This window comes from Serinus canaria, chromosome 1 (genome assembly GCF_022539315.1).
Source record: "Serinus canaria isolate serCan28SL12 chromosome 1, serCan2020, whole genome shotgun sequence".
Taxonomy (NCBI): domain Eukaryota; kingdom Metazoa; phylum Chordata; class Aves; order Passeriformes; family Fringillidae; genus Serinus; species Serinus canaria.
In genome coordinates, this window is record NC_066313.1 from 81,447,023 (window position 1) to 81,472,239 (window position 25,217).

The 25,217-nt window shown below is 39.8% G+C and overlaps 1 protein-coding gene across 7 annotated transcripts in view; it reads right to left on the reverse strand.

Annotated features, from left to right (window-relative positions):
* Positions 1-329: 329 nt before the first annotated feature.
* JADE3 (jade family PHD finger 3) overlaps positions 330-25,217 on the reverse strand; it is a 64,942-nt gene continuing 40,054 nt past the window's right edge. For all 7 annotated transcript variants that reach the window (XM_050973580.1, XM_050973565.1, XM_050973571.1 and 4 more), the window contains 8 exons: positions 21,547-21,704; positions 19,497-19,687; positions 17,133-17,344; positions 14,387-14,554; positions 8,069-8,185; positions 7,144-7,617; positions 5,311-5,428; positions 330-3,804 (listed from right to left, as the gene is read on the reverse strand). In XM_050973580.1, the coding sequence (XP_050829537.1) occupies positions 2,912-3,804; positions 5,311-5,428; positions 7,144-7,617; positions 8,069-8,185; positions 14,387-14,554; positions 17,133-17,344; positions 19,497-19,687; positions 21,547-21,704 (2,331 nt within the window). In that variant the 3' untranslated portion in view covers positions 330-2,911. The remainder of the gene's footprint in view (positions 3,805-5,310; positions 5,429-7,143; positions 7,618-8,068; positions 8,186-14,386; positions 14,555-17,132; positions 17,345-19,496; positions 19,688-21,546; positions 21,705-25,217) is intronic.

The window sequence follows — 25,217 nt, forward strand, 5'->3', positions numbered from 1 at the left end:
TCACTTTGTCCGACCAGGGAAAACCAGCCATACTACAGCATAAGCAAATACATTGAAAAGGGAGGCCAGGGCAGCAAATGGTCTGTTACATTTGCTCAGCTAGGCAGAAACAAAAGCCAGGCTTGCACTATTTGCTATACACAGCAAATTAGTGCTTAGCGACTCTTTTTTGGGAGGCTGAAGGGGAAGGGTTTTCCTGGATACTTAACTTGTTAAAGTATTGCCAAATTGGCAGAAATCATTTACTCCTGGTGGACACAGTACTGATGAGTTTTACAACCTGCCAGACACAGAGGGTAAAGCCCTGAATAAATCACAACAAATGGAAATATTGTTAGCAGTTTCATAATTTAATGAAAAAGTACTTGTAAAAAGGGGACATCTGAAAAAGACCGAGTCCATCTTGGAAAATTGAATATATATATATTTATATATATAAAACAAAATGCAAAAACACAACAAAAAATTGACAAATAAGGTTAAGAGGTAATACTTCAAACAGTTAGCCACCGAACGCACAATAAAAACTAGCAAATGCACTTTGGGGACAATACTTGAGAACTACATAACCAAGGGCTCCTTCATTTGTCTATTAAAATCATGTAAAAATTAGCAAAACCATTGCCCAGACTGGAAGCAGCTGAATTGATAACCCCAGAAGAGCAGAAACGCTGAGTTTTGCTGAAGCACCATTTTCCCTCTCTTCTGTCATATGCTTCCAGCCACAAAATAACATGAACACTTTGCTGACCTCCCAGATAAGTGTTCCCAATAAAGGCTTCATAAAATTTCATGGCCAGTGAGAGAGGATTACTAATAAATATCGAAGGAGAACTAAGAGAATCAGAACCAGAATACAAATGAACAGACATTTGTTTACTTATTCTGAATGACCCATGGCTTAGAACACAAAGCATTTCCCATAAAAATAAAATATGTGGAAACCTAAATTGCTACTGCATATTTACATAAAAAGAAATAATTTTGAAGATACAGCTCTAGAAAGATCAATTACACAAATATACATAAAATCTAGAAGTAAAAAAAAAAAAAAAAGTAAAAAAAGAATTAAGATGCATGAAGCAAACAGAGCAGATTGGCCAAGTATACTTTTTTTAAAATGATTTCACTACTGAAGAGTCCTCCAGCCCCTGACCTGCTAGTCCTATTGCAACTAGGGAGATTTCAAAGTTTAAAACAAATCTGAAACTGTCATTGCCATTTCCCAACCTAAAAGCAATAAATTAATGCTATGAAGCGAAACTGAGTTGCTGTTTAGATCCTGCATAGTTATCTTCACACTGTGGGGGGAACACCTTTTTGTTTGTAGACAAAACTGAACCCTCAACAGAGCTGTACTACATGCCCTACACAACCTGTGGGTCGTTTCAGCCAGTGCTGTGGGGACAGAGGATGTTGCGTATTTATGAAATGTACAGCATTTCAGACAAAAATAGTGCAGTAGCTCTGTTGATCAACACAACACCATCTGTAAAAGAAGTTAGTTTGCATTCAAACAGAAATCCCCTGTCTTTGAAACAAACAGAAAGGGATTCATTCCCTTCCCTTTTTGACTCCTCAGTCAGTACTGGCTGAAATTTAATCACTATTTATCAACTGCTGATTTTAAAGGACATACAAAAAATGTGTTAGACTGGGAAACAGCAACTGATCCAGAGGTTGAAAAGCCGCGCAATAATATAGTAGATTTTCAGGAATTAAAAAAAACCCCATCTTTAATTAAACCATCATAATCTAAATGATGACTGGGTAAAATTTTACAGACCTAGATGCCAGAAGACTCCTATGCCTGTGTTCAGGCAACTAGGGTTGAAAATTTGCACCTGAAAAAACAAAATTCAGCTACAATTATTTCTAATTCAGCTGACTTTAAAAATACCAGGTAAAAACACCTCTGGATATGAAATCTCAGTTTCAAGAGGAACCTGGCATCACCGGTGATTGCCTAAATGTAAGTGTCAAATAGCATTTTTCTTTGAAGTAGTACATCTACTTTTGTAAACACTATCCACAAAATTAGCCATCTGTACTTGTTAGCTGGGTAAAATATTTACAAGTGCATCCCACAACAAGCATCTATGTACAGAGATTAAAAAAAACTGAAGTACTAGAAGTTGTATATTTACAAAATAAGCGAATTATTGTGAAGAGAAACACAACCTTCAGCAAAAGCAGGGAATGGGGGGCACGTCTAGAGGTCAGCGAGTTTGGCAGCGCCAGCGACGCCTGCTTCCACCCTCCACAGGGAGCCTGCAAACGCCACTGCAGTTCAAAGCCTCCTGCAGAAGGGGATCATCACTTAGTAGTCACTTTGGGCCTGATCCAGCAGAGCACACCGGCATGTGCTCAGATAGCTGAGCACAAACGTGCCCGGGGGAAACCAGCAGGACTTTTCACGTGCTTAACTTCCTAACACATCCGCAAGTGCACTGCTGGATCAAAGCCACACTGCAGGTGCCATAACAGCGCAGTTTCAGTGTCTCCGTTTGCAGTCTCTTGCAACACCTTAGAGCAATGCAAGGACTTCTTCAAAACCTGTCCACCACCACAACACTGCCTCCACATGAACACGGTGCCTCGCACTTAAGCTGGCAAGGGGAAGCAGTTTCCTGAATTTTTGCACAATTAACCGCTTTGTGCTCTCCCAGATGTTACCCTCTGATAAAACACACAATTTCCATGACTTTGTGGATAACTGAGCTAACCTTGCAAAGACTGCAAACCAATTCACAGTTGAACAAAACTACTCTGATTTCTCTCCCCTCCCCCATCCCCTACTGCAGCTCTTCCTAAATAGGTCCTAGACTGTTTTCTGGAACCTTTTGATGCTGAGCTTCGCACTGGAACACCGGAATACATAAAGGCTGAATTACCCCGTGGGGGCTTCTAATCACCTTTGTACCGAACTGTGAGATATCATATTCTTTTTGTTTCTATTGTGACAGTCTCTTCCAAAGTCCTTACTTGGGCTTTCTCTCTCTGAGCTACTTCGTCTTAACCTCACTTGTTCTTTGTTTTCATCACTTTCTGCTTCAGAGTCACTCAGCTCTAAGTCAGGACAGTACCCATCGTTGTCCTGGTATGGAGCACCTTCAAGTGTCTGCTTGCTCCACAAGCGATCTTTTGTTGCAAGTCTCCTCGTTGGCTTTTCACAGCACCGGAGATCTTCCGTGGTCCTCACCAGACTGTTGGTAGCCTCTTTAAAGGACCGGCTGAAATGTTCTATGGTGGATTTGCGGAATCCACTCTGGCTGGCCAAGTGAGCCGTGAGCACGGACTCTTGTTCGTAGGATGTCTGGCTGGAGCTGTCTCTCTGGCTCACATCTCCAGCCCTGCCCATCAGACCATTGGATTTGGACACCAGCCTTGAGTTCTCCTGCTGCACCCGCCCGTTCCCAATGGAAGACTGTCCATGCAAAGCAGCCTGGAGCGCTAAAGGCTTCCCAGAAGGCTGGCCCCGGTGAAACTCCATCAGCTGTGTGGGGCCAGAATCCTTTGCCTCGCTCCGAGGCTTGCCAATCCCCGCCAACAACCCATTACTTCTGCTGTCGTGCTGATACCTGGCATAAGATTTGGCTTTAATTTCAAATGATTCCTTTGACATTGGCACACTCCGTTTGCTGTAAACAGTGCTGTTGTTGTCAGGAGAAAGTGGTCTGTTGCCAGGCTTCAGCGAGTTATTTTTGCAGTCTCCCAATGCTGATTTGGGCATTTTTAACTTCAGGGTGATCCTGGGAGGTGGGTAGAACAGTGTGTTCTCTAGTGCACTTGTCAGGGTATGGCCTACAGGAGAAAGAGGTGAGGAAGCAGAAGAAAAAGAAAAAAGGCTTTTTTTAACCAGTGTAATTTCTTTTGCCATCTGTAACAAGCTTTATAGTCCATTATATGGTCATGCAACAGTAAGAAGCACTTGCAAATAATTAGTGTGAAATTATTTTAGGACACTAAGGAGAAGTTGGGATAACCAAACTGTTCCAAATTATCCACCGCTTTGGAATTTAGGTAAGCATTTAAATATTTCCATTAAAAACAACAATGTGCCCTTTTTACAGGGCTTTAAGCCAGTGAATTGAACCAATTTTGAGATATGACTGAAGTTGTTCCAACAAAGCTGTTAAAAAGGTTCATATTCAGTTTTGGATGAAGAAAAAACAATGCTTCAAACTGAGTTTCAATTTGGACTTAGTTCAACTCTCTGCTTTGAATTATAAAATTCTCTAAGCTTTAAAAGTCTTTTTACCTCAACATATGAGTTGTTTGTGGTAATACATGCATACAGAGCCTACTGCAAGTATCAAGCTATTATAATAAGTATTAAAAAACCACTTGTATTTGTAAAGGCATTAAATAAACTTAGTAGGCATTTCTAATAACACGCATTTACACAAAAGTAAGGAGCTTCAGAGTGCCACTGCTTCCAAAAAGTACTAGTCTGATCTAAAACAGTTAAAAAAACCAAACCCTTATCAGTACTAAGAAAACCTATCCAAGTTTCAGGGACAGAGGAAAGAAACCACGAAGATTTCAACCTAAACTGGCAAAGTATGTATCTTGACACACCAGAGAGATCATAATTTCACACAAAAAAAAAAAACCCAGCTGCCTTTCCTATTAAAAAAGAAATCCCAGCAACTACACTGGTATGAGTACGCTCTTCCTCTTTCCAAATGCTGTGTTCCTTATTTTAAAAAGTTGCTGTAAATGCGAAGGGCAGAGTGGGGTTTGGCACCTCAGCATTCCCAAACAGTTACAAGTCCCTATTAATACCCAGAGTACTTAAACTCTTTTAGAAGGAAGGAGAGCAGATGTAGATGGCAAGCTCAGAAATCTGCGCTGCTCATGACATGCACAAGGCGCATGAGAACAGCAGCAATTCCCATCAGTCACTCTTTCTCTTGCCTCAAGGAACCAACTGGTGACAGCAAGCAAAAAAGTCTCAGCTGGAGAACCAACCAGTGGGGTAGAGCTTGCTGTGGGGAACCAGTGCCACACACCAGCAGCCCAACAGTGCAAAAACCCAGAGATCACCAGCAGCTCATTTCTGCTATCTGGATGCCACAGTTAAAAGCAATAGGCATACACCAGAAACAGCCATAAAATAAATATTCAAGTAAATATTTTAAGCAATTATGGAGTTCTGTGTTGCTACTTTGATTGACTATGTACTTGAAGAAAATTCTTAAAGGCATTTTTATATGTTAAAAGCACTAACCAGGAACATAAAGAGAATACACTGCTTTAGTTTAAATACAGACAGGATTTATAAATATTTTAGATTTATATGATTACCTGCAGCAATTTCCTGATTAATGAGTTGGACTTGCAAGTTGAAGACCTGTTCATGTACTTTACTGTGGGACAACTTCAGTTTCTCTCTCCTGCTTACCATGTAGCAGAGATTTCTTACCTATGGAGAATAACAGGAGACTTAAGAGGCAATAAGAAAATAAATCCAGACATAGTTTACAAATTGCATCAACAACATTACATGCAAAATCCCTTGGTAAAGTTCTTGTGAATATTACTGAACATACCTAACTATTAAAAAAATGTTCAGCCTGGAAAAGAGAAAGCTCTGGAGAGATCTCACTGCAGTTTTTCCTTATATGAAAAGGGATTGTAAGAAAGACAGAGAGACCAGAGCCTCTTGAGACAGAAAAGGAGGTAATATTTTTGAACTGAAGGAGGGTAAGTTTACACTGGGTGTAAAGAAGAGATTATTTATAGTAAGACACTGCAACAGGTTGCCCAGAGAAGTTGTGGAGACCCCATCCTTGAAGTGGATGGGGCTTTGAGCAACCTGGTCTCATGGATGGTGTCCCTGTCCATGGCAGGAGTGTTGGAACAAGGGTCTTTAAGGTCCCTTCCAACCCAAACCATTATGATTGAGTTCTACATAATTCTACTTGTATGAGTTAATAGCAAAATTTCCACCTAAGGCAAAAGAGTAAGAAGAGACACTGGAAGTTCTTGATAAACACCTAAAAGTGCTTTCCAAACACAGAAACAGCATGGGGGCTGGTTGAAAGGTATCTGCCAAATAAACTTTCCCTAGCACTCTGTCCAACAGTTCAGAACTGCAATCTCTTTACCTAGAAGCAAAATTCCAAGTTTCCCAAATTTATATTTATCCCAAGATATAACAAAATAGAAAATCTTGTGGCACAAGAAGTTCAGAAACTTGGAAACAGGCATTTCAAATTATGAATCCCCTCCACTCAGAATAAGTACATCAATTTCACAATATTTGATGCAAACCAAACATTGATCAAACAAAAGGCTTGACATTGTCTCTTGAAAAATAAAAAAACCCCACCCCCAAATACCAACCCTCCATGTTATGGGTTTTATATTTTTTCTTAAAGTATGCTTCCATATCTAAAGCAGTCCTGGAAAAGATCTGAGATTAATTATGTTAGATTAAAGACAACAGTTACAATGACAAGTGCAAATCTTGGCTCCAATAATCTCCCTGTATCTTCCTGTTGTTCTCTCCACAATATTGCTTTCCCTTTCCTTACCACACTATTACCTCTCTTCTGCTTTTACTTCTTCTCTCCTCATCGCATTTATTTTATTTTATTACCTTTTTACATTCACTACCTACTTCTAAGCAATTGGAAATTGCAGGTAACAGGCCAACCTAACAGGCAGCCTCCAAGGGGTAACAAGCCTTACTCTTATTTTTGTTCAATAAAAGTAACATTTTTTTCTCATTTAATCTGTATCACTAACAACTACTACTACTACTACAGTGGGTCAAATAAATTTCTTAATTTTTTTAAACATTTACTCAACTCAAGCTGAAAGTCATATGGTCAATTACCAAATATGTCCATTGTGCATAGAAATATGCATGTTAAAACACGTAAAGGAATAACCTTTAAGCAAGTCAGGAAGCACTGCTTTCACCTTGGATCTTTCACTAGACTGAGAGAGGCAGCTCCTGAAAGTCTCTGCAGCAGGCAGTGCAGCATGTCAAAAGACTGGAGTTCAAGGCCTTACTTTTATTATTTTTTAAATTACTATTTTTTAAAATTATCTTTACTTTCCTCATTCTCACTTTCATCCACCTTGCTCACCTGCAAATAGTTTTTCAAAACTTTACAAGTTAACTCTTACCCTCTCTAGGTCCTGCCTTAAATGCATGAACATCCTCATGCGAGTATGAATGCTATCTTCTTTTGGCTGCACCAAGCCATTTTCTTCATCCTCCTTGGGAGGAAACAATGGTTTGTTAAAGTTACTTTTTCGCTTTAATTTCCAGTAATTGTAGATAAAGTCTACAGCAAGTTTAGGAAGGCCCAGCTCTGCTGCAACATCCTCCACTTTTACTAGTGAGTAAAACTCTTCTTCCAGCTCTCGGAGTTTTTGGGCTCGCAGGCTTGTTTTCTCACTCTCTGTTTGCTTCTGCTCTGACACGCTCTTGGGGTGCTCCTCAACATCAGGCAGCGAATTCTGTTTGTTCTTGCTGTGCTTTAGACAGTACGACTTGAACTTGACTTCATCCCCATCATCCAGGATAGTCTTCATCTCTAAGCTATGCTCAAAGGCACAGGTGACATGAAAGGCAGTGATGCAGCTTTTCACAGAGCACTGCAGACAAAATGAAAAAAAAAGCCTCAATTACTAATTACTCAATTAGTAACAGTAGCAGCAAACTAGAAAAAAAAGGACATAACTACCTCAACTACATGAAAATCCATCCCTACCAAAACCAACTTCCTACACATTCTTAAAAATATTGATCCTTTGAAGTTGGTATTACCAATATAGTATTTTCTTGTTTGCAGAGTGTTCAGTGGAAGTTTTCTGTTCATCTTTGATACACACAGCAGCGGCTCAGCCTAATTCAAAAGATGGCAACCCAGACTAATTCTTCTGTCTAGTCAACTAATTTGACAGCAAATGGCTATGAAGCAGACATCTATCCAACAGTTATCTCCATTGTAAAGCATCTCTGAACACAGGAAGAACAAAATGCAAAACCAAAATTGCCCTTCTGACAGATTTACCCCTGCAGAGTCACTATGGGACAAGTACATACCTGAATGCAAGCACCAGTTTTCAGTTTGCATAAACTACACACTAGAGCCCATCGACTTGGTGGAATATGAGACACCTTTGTGATTGGCTCCATCCTTTCTGGGCAAGCAATACTAACCTGTAAAGAAAAAAAGCAGCACAGAAAGCAGTTATCAAAGGGGGGAAAAAACCCAAACAAGCTCTCTATTTACATCAGAAGAAGAAAGCCATCCATTCATTTCTCTTGCAGCAAGATCTTCATGTACTCATACTTCTCAGAAAGGGACCCCAAAAGATCCCACAGCCAATAGTGTGGAATACTATCAGTTTAACCTGGTGACTCAAAGTTGCAATTATTCAAAACATTGGAGGTACCTACAGCATGCCCTTGTTATGAGCCAATGTCTTGATTCCAGCCAGGACAGGGTAAATTTTTGCAGTAGCCAAGAGGGAACATGGCTAGGACCCAGAAGTTATTCTATACCAGAGCTCACATCATTTTCTGAGAGTGGGGGGAAGGGCTCTCTTCTGGTCAGGTAAGTGTGGTGTGAACCCAGTGGTCGGGTAGCACTGGCTCCGTTACTGATATTGTAGCTCTTACTGTTTGTTTTTCTTCATTGCTGCTTCCAATAAATTCTTCTTTTCTTGATCCATGATTCTTACCATTTGTGCCTCCAAATCCCCTCTCCAGCCTGGTGCAAGGGAGGGGGAAGTGGTGCATAGTTTGAAGTGCTTCAGTGGGAACACTAAATTGGGGAATACCATTCCTAAACCACTACCAGTTGAGAGACTGTAGCAAGTGTTACTCTAAGTTTATTTCCATTCCCTTGTGGTTTTGTTTTTGTTTTCTTCCCCCTCTGTACTGCTTTTACAGGTCTAACTTAAAAAATGCCCAAATACAAGCCCCTCAGAACAAAACAGGAACACTTTCCTGAAAAGTTCCTTCTATAAAATCCCTAGATCTGCTGCAGTATCTACTTCTGTCAACTCAATATTTGGGACAGAACCAGATCAATCAGTCAGCAGCCAGGAAAAGCCTTGCTTCCCAGCTCTGCCTCTCCACTGAGCACTCCCACTGCAAGAGATAATCCTAATACACTCCCCTAACTATGGACTGTATCAAATATAATTTGAGTAAAAAAACAACAAACTTCTCTTATTACAAAGCAGGATATATCGCCTTGTGCTAGTTTCCACAGACTTAGTCTGGATGATAAATTTGTCTCTGGTAGACCAGATTACAGATATTACTAAAAGAAAGGAAAAAACCCCATATATAGACAGAATAGTTTTTCCTATTCTTTGTTATATTAACTTCCTCATATCCCTTGTGATAGAAGTTTCTCAGTTGCCTGTTGTCTACACAGGGAAATGAAGACTTTCATCTATGATTTGGAAACTGAAACAGATATATCTATAACTGTAGACATCCCTCAGCCAATCCTGACAGGATTTATCCAAGCACAGAAACAAAAACTTGGCCAGCTCTGAATGACTAACATGCAGAACTGGGCCAGTATGAGAATGGCACATGGCAGAATATTTCAGTGGGATAATTGTCCCAAAAACACCACCCTCCAAAAGCTTGAATTTTAACATTTTCACAACACTTTTTGAATTCAGCAGTTGTGTGCCTTGGAGGGCTACCTGGCTGAACCAAAACCACAATGCTGATACTATTCTGATACTCCACACTTTCTAAAAATAATTCATCTGAATAGAGCAAACCTGTATTTCCTGTGGTGGGAATATGGGCTTCTTCTCAAAGAGGTCAAACTTAATAATTCAAAGAAAGGAGGTTCCTAGGTCATGCTATATGACAGTGTGAGGCCAGAAGAAAGCTGATGGCTAAAAAAAGCAGTTAAGGGTGAGATTTGAACAACAATTATTTTGTTTTTCTAGAAAACTTTAAGAACATTATGTTTATAGTAATTTTCATAGATTAAATATACAGTAAGAGACACCCAGGAAAATCTGGGTTGGATGAATTAATTTAACATGTGATAATTAAACTGGCAATTTTACAAGAGCCAGTAGACAAAAGCTGAATTTTTAGTGTCCCTTTGGAGGTACATCATCAATCACTTGATGCACATATTCATTTTAAAACCTGTTTAATCCCTATGGATGAAAAGCTTTCCTTCAGCAGACCTCCTCAGTGAGGTAGACTTACCAAAGATAGCAGTGCTAAGTCACAGTTGCTATGCTCAGAATATTTTTGCTACTCTCTCCTTATCATGCATTGCTTTAAGGATCATTTAAGTAGGTGGAAAGAACAGCTTTGCAAGAGATTACTTGGTTCATCATTTCCACATTAGAAAAAGATGACCAATAGTTCATGAATTAATGACATAAATGGACTCAAATAAGATAATGTTTGTTACAGTACTTCCCTCTCTGATCTGCCAAGTCCAAGCCCACTTCTTCCAGAATATACTGTGTGCATGGCATTTCCAAAAGTCTTCATTAGGAAGATACTGAGATGCTTCAGAAGGTTCAGGTTTTAAACAAGAAAAGTCAGGCAATACATGATGCACTCATGAGACAGACGAGGCTAACAATTCAATCTCTTGTGGCCTTCCTATAAGTTGGTGGAAAAGTGACAAGACTGTCCGTGGAATGCCTGAGTAGCTCAACAAAATCATGGTCAGTACTCTTCAGTATCATCAAATGTAGCTTTTTTGCTTACAGAATGAAAGAAACTTTCATGAACCTAACTTGACCACGCTCAGAACAGCTGGTTACAAGTTGCACAGGTATTTCTGAAATAATATTGTACAAAGATTGATTGTTACCACTACACTGAGACAAGACTTGTCTTAAGAATCAAGGGATTGTATCAATGTGTCAGGTTGTCTATATTCTTTTCAAAAAGAAATCAGAATCTACAATGACTTTTTTTCTGGAGACTGAGTAATATCAGCTTTCCACTGGGTTTCCCAGCAGGAGCTGGGAATTGACACATTTTCCTTGTCCCTTTCTGCCCCCTTAAATATTCTCTCTGCTCCTTCCCCAGAGGAGACTTATAAGGTCAGGAAACATTTATATTGGAAATACTGTTCATTCAGCTTGTAATACTGACTGTTGACATTATCCCACTTTGTAAAAGCCCAAAGAGGCACTTACAGAGTCAGGTGCAATTTATTTATACTGGCCTTGTGCCACCTGCATGTTTCTGCAGAGAGGAGTCAAGGCAAAGTCCGTTTGAACTTTGCTGCTCACAAGGGATCCAGAGATCAGAAGCCAACCTTTTCATCCCCCAAGAACTCCCATTCCAAGGCAGAAATGATCCATCTGCCATAACATGTAGTAATGGCCTCCATTTCTTCAACTTGCATCAGGTTACATCTTGACTGCTATACTCTGAAGAAGTTCTAAGAGTGGGAGAGACTGAAGACAATGGGTTGTTGAAGCCTATTATCATGTTACGCACATGATCAATCACCCTGCTTTCCTATTCTTCCCTGCTAACTGTGCCACCAGCAGCTGCACCAGTGTAGCAGGCACAGGCCCTGCTAAAGCTCCATGGAGGGCTGAGGCCTAGAGAGAGGAAATGCCACGTCAAGGGGAAAAAGCCAGAAGCTCCTCTCCTCTGCCTTTCGGACCCCAGCTTATCTCTCTGTAACCCCATAGGTTACTTCTCCTTAACCCCTGCTATTGGACAATTTCTGATCCCCTCTAGCCTATATAAGGGGCTGCTTTAGCCCATTCTGGCCAGAAGAGCCATCGCTGGAACCCTTCATAGACACCCCCCAATAAAACCATCGCTGTGGAACTCCAGGACAAGTTTTCTCTTCTCTTGTGTCTGCCTCCCAGCTAGCCTGGGCGCCTTAGCAAGCAAAGAGCTGAAATGATAAAAGAGCTGATAAATCACTAAAGAGCTGATATCTTTTAGGCTTGCTAGGTTGCCTGTGGCTTAGAGTGGCTTGGGTACTCAGACACTCTGTCCCCAAAGGACTGAGCTATCCAGCCCCGTGCTGCCTGCTCAGGGGCAAATGAGCCCAGCAGGAAGCTGGAATACACCAGTGCACAAGGATCTGCATCAGTGGTTGGGAAGGGCAGCCCAGTGGCTTGAGCACAGCTACTCACCACAGCAGCTCAGGACAGTAAATTTTATCTTTCTTCTACAGCCAGGGGGGGTGTTATCACTTTCTGCTTCAGCTAACACCACATTGACTGGCAAAGGACATACCTGTAATAGGTTATCTAAGGCAGAGAAACACCTTGAATTCCAAAACACTCAATACAAGTTTTCTGGTATCAGTGTTTCCTTTTTTGATTTTTTTTTTAATTTAGAAGAACGCCTTTTAAAAAACCATTAAATAGACCACATATTTACACTAAAGCAAAGGAAAGGCATAAGAAAATGAGTACTCTTAAAACCTTAAATCGTCTCAATCAGTTAAGGGAGCGAAAAGAGAGCCTTTAAAGAGCTTTAACTCCAAAGGAAGACAGGGAAGAAAAAAGATTTTAAGACAGTGCTGAATGAATTAATGCAGGAGAATACCTGGCACAATTGACTGCATCAATGCTAGACTACACTTGGAGACTCATGGAGCCTCTCTGAAGCTTTTGCCACAAGACACAAATGTTTATAGCCCCTTCCTCCCTGCTTTCTGCCTTGCTTCACTTTGTTAGGGCCTCAAGAGGAAATACCAGTGACTTTACAAATAACATTTCTTTTCGGGAGTTCCAGCATGCTAGTACCTTGGAAGAAAAAAAAATAGATACATGAAAATACACATTCTCCCCTAAAGCATCCATTGCTGGGTCTTCAAACTCTGTCTTTCTTGCTCCCTGCAGCACATAAGGCCATTCCAAACAGGAACTGACCTGTCATTTTAGTAGAGCTTTACAAAGGGTTTTCCTGGCTTCTCTGGTAACTGAATTGTTTCACAAGTGACTACACACGAGTCCAAGAGAATGGATCCAAGAAGCATTTCCCATGCCTGCAGGCACATACCACCTCTTCACTATGCCTGACACACTTGGCATTGGTGTGGAGAGGAGGTGTCCAAAACCTGGAATCACTGAATGGGCTGTGGAAATGGCTGGATTCAAGCTCTCCCACCCTGGGTGTCCCCCAGTAGCTTCTCTTCCTCAGCCAGAGGAGCAGAGCCTGGGCAGGCAAAAAGCCAGGGTGTGCTTCCTGCCCACCTTCCCAAACCTCACTGTTCCTTTTCTGCTGATGAGAACAGCAAGGCAACCACATGCAGAATGGACCTCTTAGAAAAACCAGTCAGCTCAGAGCCAGGAAAGCTTCCAGGCAAGGAAGCTTTCATAAGCACAAAAGGAGAAGTGATTTTTTTAAAAAATAAATATTTTGGGGTTTTTTTTCAACTCCTCTCTCCTTGTTGTTTCTGTCATCACTTTCACCTCCAAGTAGGCCTGAAAGGAAAAGTGCAGCTGCAAAGATAATCTCCTTAAGAAGCATATATATGTGCCTGAGACAACTAAGAATTACACATTTTATCCAGTTGCTAAGTCAAAATAAACCAAACCAAAATCTTAACATTTTCCTCAAAGTTGTGCACACATCAGACCTGTCTGCACTTGGGAGCAAAAAATTCAGAAAATACTGCATCCTTGATTTTATGGTGCTGACAGATCTGGCTCCTGTCTCACATTAAACCACCCACCATAATGGATTTGTGAATTTTACCAGAAATAAAACATAAATATCCCAAGTGCAAAAATTAAACACAAACTCCATCTATACCTAAGTGAACTTTCTGTTTTACAGAACTAGACTGTGATGCTAAACTTGATTCAAAATGAAGGAGGAAGTGTAAAACTTCATTATGAAACTCTCCATATATGTTATGCACAGCCTCAAAAAAGCCTTTATTTATAAAGTGTATATAACAAGGAGATAAAAATTCTCATCTCCCCACCATTCAGAAAAATTCTAATTCAAAGAAACTTTAAGTACAAATTGCAGCATATATCCTATAGAAATAATGCAGTGCAGGCAACCTTTAAGCAAACAAACATAACTCTGAAAAAACTGGAGGTACTCATGCAAATTACACATATATCCAAGCACACAAATTCATAAAAAAATATGAGACAATGAAGCTGTAAGATACAGCCTATATCAGTGGCCCTTTCTAGCAGGGCACATATACCATGATGACACAAGAAGTGATTGATGAGTAAATGGAGGTGACAAAGTGACTCATTAGTAAAATACAATCTTGACTCTCTCCCAGACTTCACAGAGTGAGCAGCTCTATCAAAATAAAGCCCAGTATTATGTCAAAGACCTTCAATCATGAGAATGTAAAAAGGCAGAGGATGGAACAAGAAGAGCAAGACAGGAGAAAACTTAGAGTTTTACCTCTGGAATCCAAAGAGCACAGCTCACATGTGCCCACTTGGTCCCTGTCCTGGTTGCTTTCATGGCACCTCCTCTTTTAGGACAGAGGAGGCACTGAGGATGTATTCCCAGGACACAGGTACGACACAGCCAGCTCCCTTCAGGTACTTTTAAGATTCCATAGCAAGCCTTGGAGAAAAAGAGGTATTGGAATCATGGTGTTGAAATTATTTCACACACAAGCACTCATATTCACACAAAACAAAGCTTTCAAAAAGTAAATGCACAATCTGGCCTTCACCTAATCTGTGATTTCCTTACCTTAAAATTGAGTCAATTAATCCAAGGAGAAACAGCCTCAAAAGCAATAGTTTTTATACCTGTTTATAAAACATATCCATTGAGACTGCACAACAGCGCTGGTGTTACAAATTTTCACCTTTGCTTTTAGTGAGTTTTAAATTTATTCAGTAAACAATACGGATATTCCTTTAAATTAGCTTCTGTAACACTTTCTAAAATCACCATTTCCTACTGCTAAAAATGTAACACTCTAACATTATTCTATTTAGGGATAGGGATATGAGCTGTTTGACTGAAAGTCATGTCCTGCAATGTTTGTGGTTACAGTTCTGTGAAATTTAAATATTTATATAATATTGCAACAAAAATTACAGCATACACTAGAATTATGAGAGGCTGGGTTTTACACTTATTTCCCAAGTATTGTACTTAACCACATGGAAAATGAGAGATTTCTTAAGTTTTGCTAGGTTTGAGAATTAAAATTAAAAAAGGAAAATAAATAGTTTAGCTTCCAATTCAAATTCCTTGTGGTTCTTAATAGAGCCAATGGTGGATCCTGCTGTACATACACAAGCATCCTACCTCCATGAAGCTGAGCTATCTGAAATCACTGGCTCCCACCAAGGTCTAATTTCACTCAACCACTCCAAATAAAAATTTTATCAAAAAGGTACATATCACAGGAAATCTCATCATTTGTAACACTATGTCTGGTAATGATAACAATATAAAACTCAAAAGAATGGGATCAGTAGTTGTAACTATCCTTTCAGATTAAATCTACTAGAAAATTCCCATCCTTGCCTTCCCAGACTCCTGATTTTAAGATTTCAGTATTTAATATTAAACAATATCATAAAACACTGTGCATTTATGTCAAGCTTGTAGGGAGGGGGCCTTCCCTGAATTAAATGCGGCAAGACTGACTAACCTAAATGGTTTTTTGATGTTACAACTCCTGTTGTAGTAAAAGCCCAACAGGGGGAGCTGCAATCCAAATTTTACAAGTGTTCTTTCCCTCCTCTGTAGCATATTCCAACCTGAATTCTTTCTGTTACTAGAGCAGAAGTGGCAGTACATCTAAGATGATATCTAGGGTGTTGGAAATGGACTGAAACTATTTTCTAGTTTTAACTGATAAGCAAAGGATGCCTAGACTACTAAAACAGTAATTTCACAACGTGTTTGAGCCAGCACAACAGGGTACCAAGAAGGAGGAATTTTCTCACACTCCTCCTCCCCTCCACCTCCAAACTTGGGATGACAAACAGACCTGAGGCTACTTGTTGAATCAAAGCTGATCCAGATTAAAAATGAAACAAGCTGTTGTTATAGTTAGAATTTGCTCTAACCCTGTTATAGTTAGGATTCACTCTAGCCCAGACACACTCCAGTTTGTTTCAGGCAGATCCAGCACAGAGAACAGCGGGGGGCAAGGAGGCAGCAGACCATCAACTCAAGCTCAGCTGTCAGGAGACAACCATGAGCCTTTGACTGCAAATCCATCATTACTCCTTAACAGGCACAAGCAAGGACTGAAGCAGGCAGCCCAGCTGCCAGCCATTTTCCTGTCACTGGCCACCTTACTGCCAACTCAGGCTCACAGGCTGCTTCACACAGGGACTCAGGTCAGGAAAGCAGTCAGGCTGGAAGCCAGCCCACTGTGAGCAGGGAGGTGACAGGTCTTTTCTCAGACAGATATGTTTTCCAAATATTACTTGCAATCAGTACAAAACTGCATAAAAAAAAAAAAAAAAAAAAAAAAAAAAAAAAAAAAGAACTTTCTTGGTCTCTTTTCAATTTGTAGCAAAACTCTCTTCCAGAATAGGATGCACAAAAACCACAGGATTCATTCCCCTTTTCTGATTATAAGGATACCATTACCTGACTTTGCTGAGCTCAGGCAGTGTAAAGTCTGACTACATCTGAAACACTATAAACACGAGCACCATTCAGACTGAGACCATGGTTTTTGCAGGTGCTGATGGCTTCTGAAAAAGATCACTCTATTAAGTGCCTACATATGGTTCCCGATGGCTAAATTTGGACAGTCTATGTCTGACTAAATAAACAGTCAGTAAAGGAAAAAAAAGGCTCTGAAACAAATGATCTTTAGATTTCTCACAAACAGGCAAGCCAGTATTTCCTGTCCTGTTTATCTTCCAAAGAAGATTTAGAAATAGGGGGAACAATTATTTACAGTCACCAAGGAAATACTTTCACGTCCCAAAAACACGCTTTGCATTCCTGCTAGACTGTACCTGTCCACTAATTAACTATGCTAGGCCACTTAATCTACTGTAATTGTTATAGTCCAAAAATTCACCTCAATATCGCACCACCCTTCATATGCAGACAACCACAAAGTCCTCCACTTAGCACTTGACATCTGTTCACATTCCACATTTGCCTGGGAAAACTTAAGCCACAGGAGAGTGTCAATGTTTCTGCAGGCACTAACCTGATGGACACAAATGTTACACTTGTCACAGAACACCATGTCATTCCCATCTTCGCTGTCCGGGGACCGGCACACATCACAGATGACGTCCTCATCATACTCGATCCCCAGCCCCTCTTCGGTCTCGATGGCGTGATTCATATTCTCATGGCAGTGCCGCTCCAACACTTCAATTGTCTTTTCCATTGTGTTCTCATCCAGGAGCCCACATCCTACAACAGAGAAAGGGAAGGGCAATTAGAGGACAGTCAGATGCTTCTGAGTCAGAGAAGCAGGAAGAGAAAAAAGACAACTTCTAGCAACTAATGCAGTAGACACAGCATCTAAAAATAAAATAAAAATAGACAAGATTTTTCACTCACAGACTAATTATAACATTGTTTTAGAAATACAAGCAGAACTACTACTTGAATAAAAATTTTACACAAACCGCAAGGCTGCGCCTGGAAGAAAAGACTGCAGCATAAAAGACAACAGTTGCTGTAACTGCTGGCTATTCTCATACAACCCTTCCTGCACCTTGGTAATTTTACTAAACACTAGTGAAATCCAAAAATCCCACAATGTGTTCTTCTAAGACTAATGCCCTAGGAAACAAAACTTATCAAGAATACTTCATATCTTATAATGAAAGTTGCACCACCCAGTACCTCTAAGTCCATTGTGATGAAGTGATCAAAACATGATGATTATGAAAAGTGGTTTTATTTTTCTGATGTTTTTTAAAAAAATAAAATAGTAGATAAATATACTGTTGCAATCCATACTATCTGTTCACGTGAACACTACACACGCTATATATACTCACCACTAATCAAAATTAGCATAAGCAGGACCACTTTAAAAGTATTTGCTATGAGATTGCCCCTCAGTTTGCAGCTTCAGGACATGCACTGCATTAGAAACCCCATGATGTTCACAGCTACAAGACATCTCCAAATTGCATCTCATCAAAATCCTTGCTCAAAAATGATCATGATGTTCACAGCTTATGATTTACTCAGGCCTTCAATGCTGGGATATTCAGGTAACACTAATTGCAGAGGCTAATATTTTAACTAAGGCTACTAATTGTGATTCCTTGTTACAAACAATAAACAGGGAAGGTTAAAGTGTTCTCTCCCATGCCCTAATACTTTCTCATTGCCTGAATTAAATGAATTACCAAATCATTCAGGTGGGAAGGGTCCTACAGAGGGCTTCAGGCTCTGCCTGGGCTCCAGGCAGAGTCAAAAGGAAATCCAAAAAGGCTGTTGCTTAAGAGATACATATAGTCATATCTTGAAAATCTCCATGGATGGAGATCTGCCCCCTTGAAAAGCTAACAGCTTTTGCTTACAGCATTCCTGCATGCCTGGGAAGTTATTATCCTTGCTTCTACTTATGTGCATCCTTTGGCACTGGACCTCAGTCATGAACTCCCTACTTCACCAAAGCAGTCTCCCAACTCATCTACTCATTTTCCTGAATGTATAATTGGAACTTTCTTGTACTTGGAGGACAGTGTTCTTGAAGCCCTGCTAGCTCTCTTCAGTAATTCCACCCTTCAGAGCTGCCTCCCAGATCCCACCCAGTTATCTAAGTAGAAACATGCTGTCCTGAAGTCCAGGACCAGAAAAACTACTTCCCCTCCTCACTCCCCTCTGGATCTCAGTCACCACAATTTCATTTTCATTGCTATTATAGAAAATGCTGCCATTGATTACCACTTCCCTACAGGTACTTATTTTATTAACAGCAAATGCAGAAGATGCCTCCCTGTCCTTCCTAAAGGACCTACAATCACACATGGAAGAATACTAGCCACACAGGTTATTCCACAACAATTCAGTTATTCCAGTGATAATTCCAATATTATTTTCCATAGCTCACTCCTGCTAAGAGACCTCTGTACCCAGAACAGAGAAAAGAAAGTTTACTTAGCTGATTTTGAATGGGCTAACATGTGTGAAACTTAATTACTCTGTTGAGAACCCAGCATGCAAGTTCCTCAGAACTCTGAACTCGTAGATATATTCCAAGTTCAAGAAATGGAAACATCTGCCTTCCCGACATAAAATCTTTAACTTTTGAAATCCTAAAATTAATTCCACCTGGTGTAGGCTTTTTCTCTCCTGCCTCTGTCTGCTGAAGTTGAAGATGATTTCGGACATCAAGAAATTTTTAGGTACAACAGATAAAATATAAACCTTAACAGATCAAGAAAGTAATTACTTTTTTAGCTCCTGTTTCTCTTAGCATCTCCATTAAATTCTCATTCAGCAATCTTTCAGAGACCTTACACGGCAGACTACTCAACAACAAAAAACTCACACAGCAAAAATTGAGTGCAACTTTTAAAATGAGAACATGTTGTGGAATTACCCATTTCTGTAAGCTCTTCATTTAGCTCCTGGAGCCAAAAGATGTCCATGTCATCCAAGTCATAGCGACACACAGATTCTGCTAGTTCCAAAATGTTGATGTAACCTGGTTCTGTGGGTTCTTGGCTGGAACAGTGGATGTATTTCCTGGGTCGTGTATACAGTACTTCTTTTACCTTTTCTGCTACAACCCTGTGAGTGAAAAGAAAAAAAAAAAAACTTACAGCTTTTTAAGACCCATCCTTGAAAGACATAAAATATTTGCTGTAAGTGCAAAGAAAGCTGGTGTTTCACAGATTTTAAACCAGCCAGAAAGTATAGTCAGCCTAGGGAGACAGGATTCTCAAAATGTCATTTTTTCACCCAAAATGTTCCAAGGTTTACTTCATATACAGAACCCTTTTTAAAATGTAAGCCTGTCCATACGACTGCAATTTAACAAATGCTACTGGTACGACAAAGAAACTGTTTCTGAAACCCACAGAAAGTATTATGCACAAAACCAATACAAACTTTCTCCTATACTCTTCCTAAATGATATAAGGAAATCTTGCCAACTGATGTCTTGAAAACACCAGCTTTTTCATGAAAGCTTACTGTGGTAATTCTACTGTAGTGTCTGGGGATGGTGGTGGGGGGGAATCCTTGCTCTCCATTTGGGATACTCAGTTGACCCTTAATTTGTAAATGACAACTTATCCACATTACAAATACATTATTTTTGTTATGCAAGAAACATTCTGATGCCAAGCAAAAATGTAAAGGGGAAAAGTCATCCAAGAAACAACAGAGAAAAAGATTTTTGTTCCTTCTGTTGTTTCTTTCTGTTGTTTCTTTCAAGTATTTTCAGAGATAAAACTCTGTGTTTAATTGGTTTGATTTTGGAATGGAAAGAATAATCTGAATTAGATAAAGTTCAATCTTTTTCTGAATTCAATGCAAAAAGCCCTACATGTGGAAGGAAGCCAGAGAGATACAGAATGGAACAGTGCCATGCATGAGCAGCTCTACATGCTTTCTGAAGCTCACCCTTCACAGGACAAGGAAAAGATAAAAACTCTAGAAAATAAGGCAGCAAAGAAGGAGGAGGCAGCTGTCAAGCTGTATCTCACATAATTCTAACTGGACAATGGATTATCAACGTTAGCATAAACAATGTCCTGCCATTCTTCATCCCCCTTTATCCTGCTCATTTTTTCCTCTAATTCACTTGTGAGCTTTTCTTTTTTCTGGTCCAATATTTTCCTCTAATATAATACTGCTGGTATGAGCTGCAATATACTTATTTTTAATAACTTGGTAGTGACAACAGCATCAGTGGAAATTAAATTATGCTGGCTCAGCACTTGCACCAGACAATTCATTTATCTTTGTCTTGAAGAGCACGGTGGCATTAACCTTTCTGTGTTGAAACATGCTTTGTTTCCACCAGGAAGGGCTGCAGGACTACACTGCTATGTTTCCCTAGCCTAAACACAGTGAGAGAGAACAGAAGATTCTTTATCTATCTTCAGAATCTGAGATCACTAAACTTCCATAATGTTAAACAGCCAACTGTGGTGAGAAAAGGTAGAAAAGGTTAAAATATTGAGAACAACCAAAATTAGATTATATAAACAAATGAGTAATTTTATCAGGTATCAGTGATTACTGCATGTCTAGTGTTCCATATCATCATGCAGTGTAGGGAAACCTTTCAAGTAATATGCATAAGATATGGGTCTATTTTTAATTTATTCAACTCCCCATGCTGAAATAAAAACCAGTTTCTAATCCATAGCACCATGTGCCTGAGGAAAAAAGATCTCTTTACACTCACAATGTAGATACTGTAACAGCGTGCAGACAGAATGAGATCTGGACTGAAGCACCACAGAAATGTTTTCCAAATTGGCACTTGTGTGGTTTAAGAACATGTCTGAAGGCTGCTACACTGAAGATTTAAACATACCAACAGAGAAAATCTGACTGCACTTAAAAACTTGCTTTTGAGAGACCATCTTCTCTGAGTTGCCATCTTGCAGACATGATCCACGTCTGATCAGCAATACCTGAGAGAAGGCTGCGGAATAGTTTCTGGACTGGCTGGAACCTGAACCCCTTTCTCCCATTCTTGTTTCCACGTGTCTGCAAAGACGTAATACTCATCAGGGTTGACATGGTGAGAATCTGGGAGTTTCATGGCACTAATGAGATCCTTGCGGAACACCTGCAGGAAACACAGAGTGCAAAGATGGACTTGAGAGAGAGCATTGTGTTAAAGAATGTGGCAGGTGTTTTTCTTACCTACACTGAAACTGTGCAAATATATTGATAACTTTTTTTAAAGAGTATCAACACAAATCAGTATGAAACTACCCAGATTATTAATTTTTAGCTTATTAGGTACAGTATCATAAATTTACATAATTCAAAACCATGCTGCTGCCCAAAGGCTAACCAGAAGGAAGAAGTTTTTTACAGGTAACCAGAGAGAGGAGAAAGGAAGTCTGCATCTGATTCAAGACTACTCACCATATTTTCAATCAGCTTATTGTCAGCCTACAGGTTGTACCCTAACTCAGACACAAGGTAAGATATCCTTTTCTTTCACTCAGTTCAGCCACTTTAAACTGTCATATTCATCATGGGCTACAAACAGTTGCCATAGCAAAACTGATGGATAGGCACTTGCTCATTTATTAAAACCACTTGAAGTTTTATTGGTTGGGATCCCTGACATCGAAGATGAACAGCTGCCTATGCTGGAACACAAGACCTGTGTTCTTGCAGTGATGGAAAAAATCCAGCCTCAGCATCTTTCAGCAAACCTCTACCATGAACCACCACCCTCAGACAAAGCAAACCACAGCAGCAGATCTTCAGCCATAACACTTGGCTCCAGAGAGTTAAGTTTTTACAAGCATGTAAACATGATTATCAGTCATCTCAAAGCTTACTTAATGTCAATATCTGTCAAATACAGGTGCATACAATTTAAATAAAGGGCACATTTATCCTCTGTGGGCTTTTTCCTCCACTGCTACACTGCACCAGCTTAATGTTCAGTAAAGCAAAACAGTAACTGTGACTTGGTTTTAGGGAGACATTGCAACTAATTAACTGTATTATTGTAATAAGAAATCAAATCCTCAAAGGGCCATAAAATGAAATGGAAAATATCCCTGCAGTAAGTTGTGACAGGTTGAATTCTCTTCTTACCAATTCAGTTTTATAACCAGAAGAATAATAAACAATCTCAGAGCCCAATACCTTCCTGTACCCTTTTCAATTTGACAATACCAGACCGGTTATTGCCTATTGCAAAAATTCTCAGCTGTTCTTGGAAATCATCCAGTAAATATTACTTTAAAAGTCTCTGTGCTAAACAGGTATTGAAATAGCTGCTGGTGACCTGGAACATCAGCATTACTTCATTATGTTCTACAACTGCATCTCATACGGGCGGCCAGGAGAGCAAGCTGACCGAGGGTACGCAAACCCACAGACTCAAGGGTCTTGTATTTGCTATTAATGTGTTACCTGCCTTGGTTCAGAACAGACTGTTCACTGCTGCCTTCTGTATAAAACTCCTCAGGTACCTAACAGGCCCATATTAAAATCTGAATGTCAAGAGTGAAAGCATTGAGACTGCAAGGATCCTTTTTTTTTTTTTCAAAGCACTATATGTACACACCAAAATAAAAAGCAACATTATTTATGCCATTTAAAAGGCATTTTAGTTTTCTGTGCTACAGGTACAGAGCCAGAATTATTAGTAACACTAACAGGGTACAATTCCAAAGAACACGGGAAGGGAAAAGTATGATACTGGGGAAGTACAATGACTGCTTTAATTACCAGAAAATATATTTCTCAAGTCTTATCTGAGGTGAGTGCTTTACAAACTAGCTTTTAAGCCACTGACAGAATATAAAAGTGAAGTATTTCCTATCAAACCCACAATTTCTTAACCACTAGATGAAAAATGCTATTAAAGGCATCAGTATTCTAACTACATTGCTTAGCAGCAAATCTTCTGATCATCCATTATGTATGCAAACTGTACCTCTATTTTTAGAGCACAAACCCCCTGGAGCATGAACTTCTGGGTTTCTTTTGACTGTTGTAAGTACTGCCCACACCACGACCATACCACAACATGAAGTTCTCTGCTTCAGATTTCTACAGTTTACAGTATAGGTACCACTGAAGGTCAAAGATTTAATCAATAAAAAGATAACTGTTGAAACCTTAAGGGACTCCAAAACTCAGCTAAGACTTCCTAAGAATTGCCTGTTCATACTTGTGATTAACAGTGCAATTGAGGATTTCCCACAGACACTTGGAATCATTACAGTCTTTAGCTCTAGTCATTCTTCATTTCTTCACGTGTGGCAAAGCAGGGTCTTCAACAGTAAAATACTCTCAGAGGGCAACATATGAGAATACTCAATCTGTATTTCTTTCATTGTAGAAGTAAACCAAAACACTCAGGGGACTCAAAGAGAGTTTTCTGACAAATCAAGTAAATTCTACTCCAGCAGTCAGCCTCAAGGCTATGAACTAAGCCATCTACACAAAGAGCAGCACACACCCCTGCAGGATTTAGATAGCCAGCTTCTCCTCATGGCTGTTTCTTTCCAACATTTATTTGAAAAACAAATAAATGCTGCTCCTTTACTAACTGTGTCCAGAGAACAATAGCTAGTCTGCTCTACAGCACACACTCTCCCCTCCTGGCAAGAACCACCTGCATTTCCAGTTAGCCCATGAAGCTCAGCTCATCTTTCAATCACCCCAGAGCAGTTCTACTTCTTACCTTTTATATAAAGCACAACCCCTCAACTTTATTTTAACATCACCTGTAGTATCATATATATTGAAAATACCTGAAAAATGAGCATGCCAAGGCTCATCCAGAAACATCACTCTTCACAACCAGACTCAGCTGGTGCCAAGTGTCTTTGGCACACCACAGAACAAGGCCTTGCAGAGCTGAGCTATCACCAAGTGCAGCTCCCAGAGCCACACATAAGTGGGAAACTCCCCCACCACTCAGAGCATTCCACAGTAGTTACTGTGTGACAGTGGAATTTATTAAAAATAATTTTTAGAAAAGAGAGTGTGAAAGTACAAACAAGTTTTAGCCTTACCATGCAAGACTGCTTGGTCTGAACTTAAAATTTCATTTTTCTGCCAGGAATTTTTAGCTTCAACCACAAATGTTACAACGCTTGAGTAAATTACATCAATGAAATGTGTCTGCTTATGTCATCTTTGTCTCATAATCTAATCATTACCATTTCATTGAGAACTTCTATTACGTATTTCATGCTTTAGAACTGGGGCTAAAATCTGGAACAAAAGACCTTGTTCTTTAGTCATGTTGTGGTTTTAAGCCCAGCTGGAAATTAACTACTCAGCCAATTGCTCAACCCCTTCCCTGTCTTCCCCCCCAAACCCGGTGGAATGGGGAGTAGAATCAAAGTAAAACTTGTATGTTGAGATAAGAACAGCTTAATAATTGAAAATAAAGTAAAATACAACAATAATGGTACATAATAGTAACAATAATGATAATAAAAAGGAAAACTCATACAAGTGATGCACAATACAGTTGCTCACCACCCACTGACCAATGCCAGACCCTGCTTCCCAAACCTAGAGAAGCTCCTGTTCTGGGCAACTCCCCCAGTTTATATAACAATTCTATAGTGTGGAATATTCCCTTTGGTCAGTT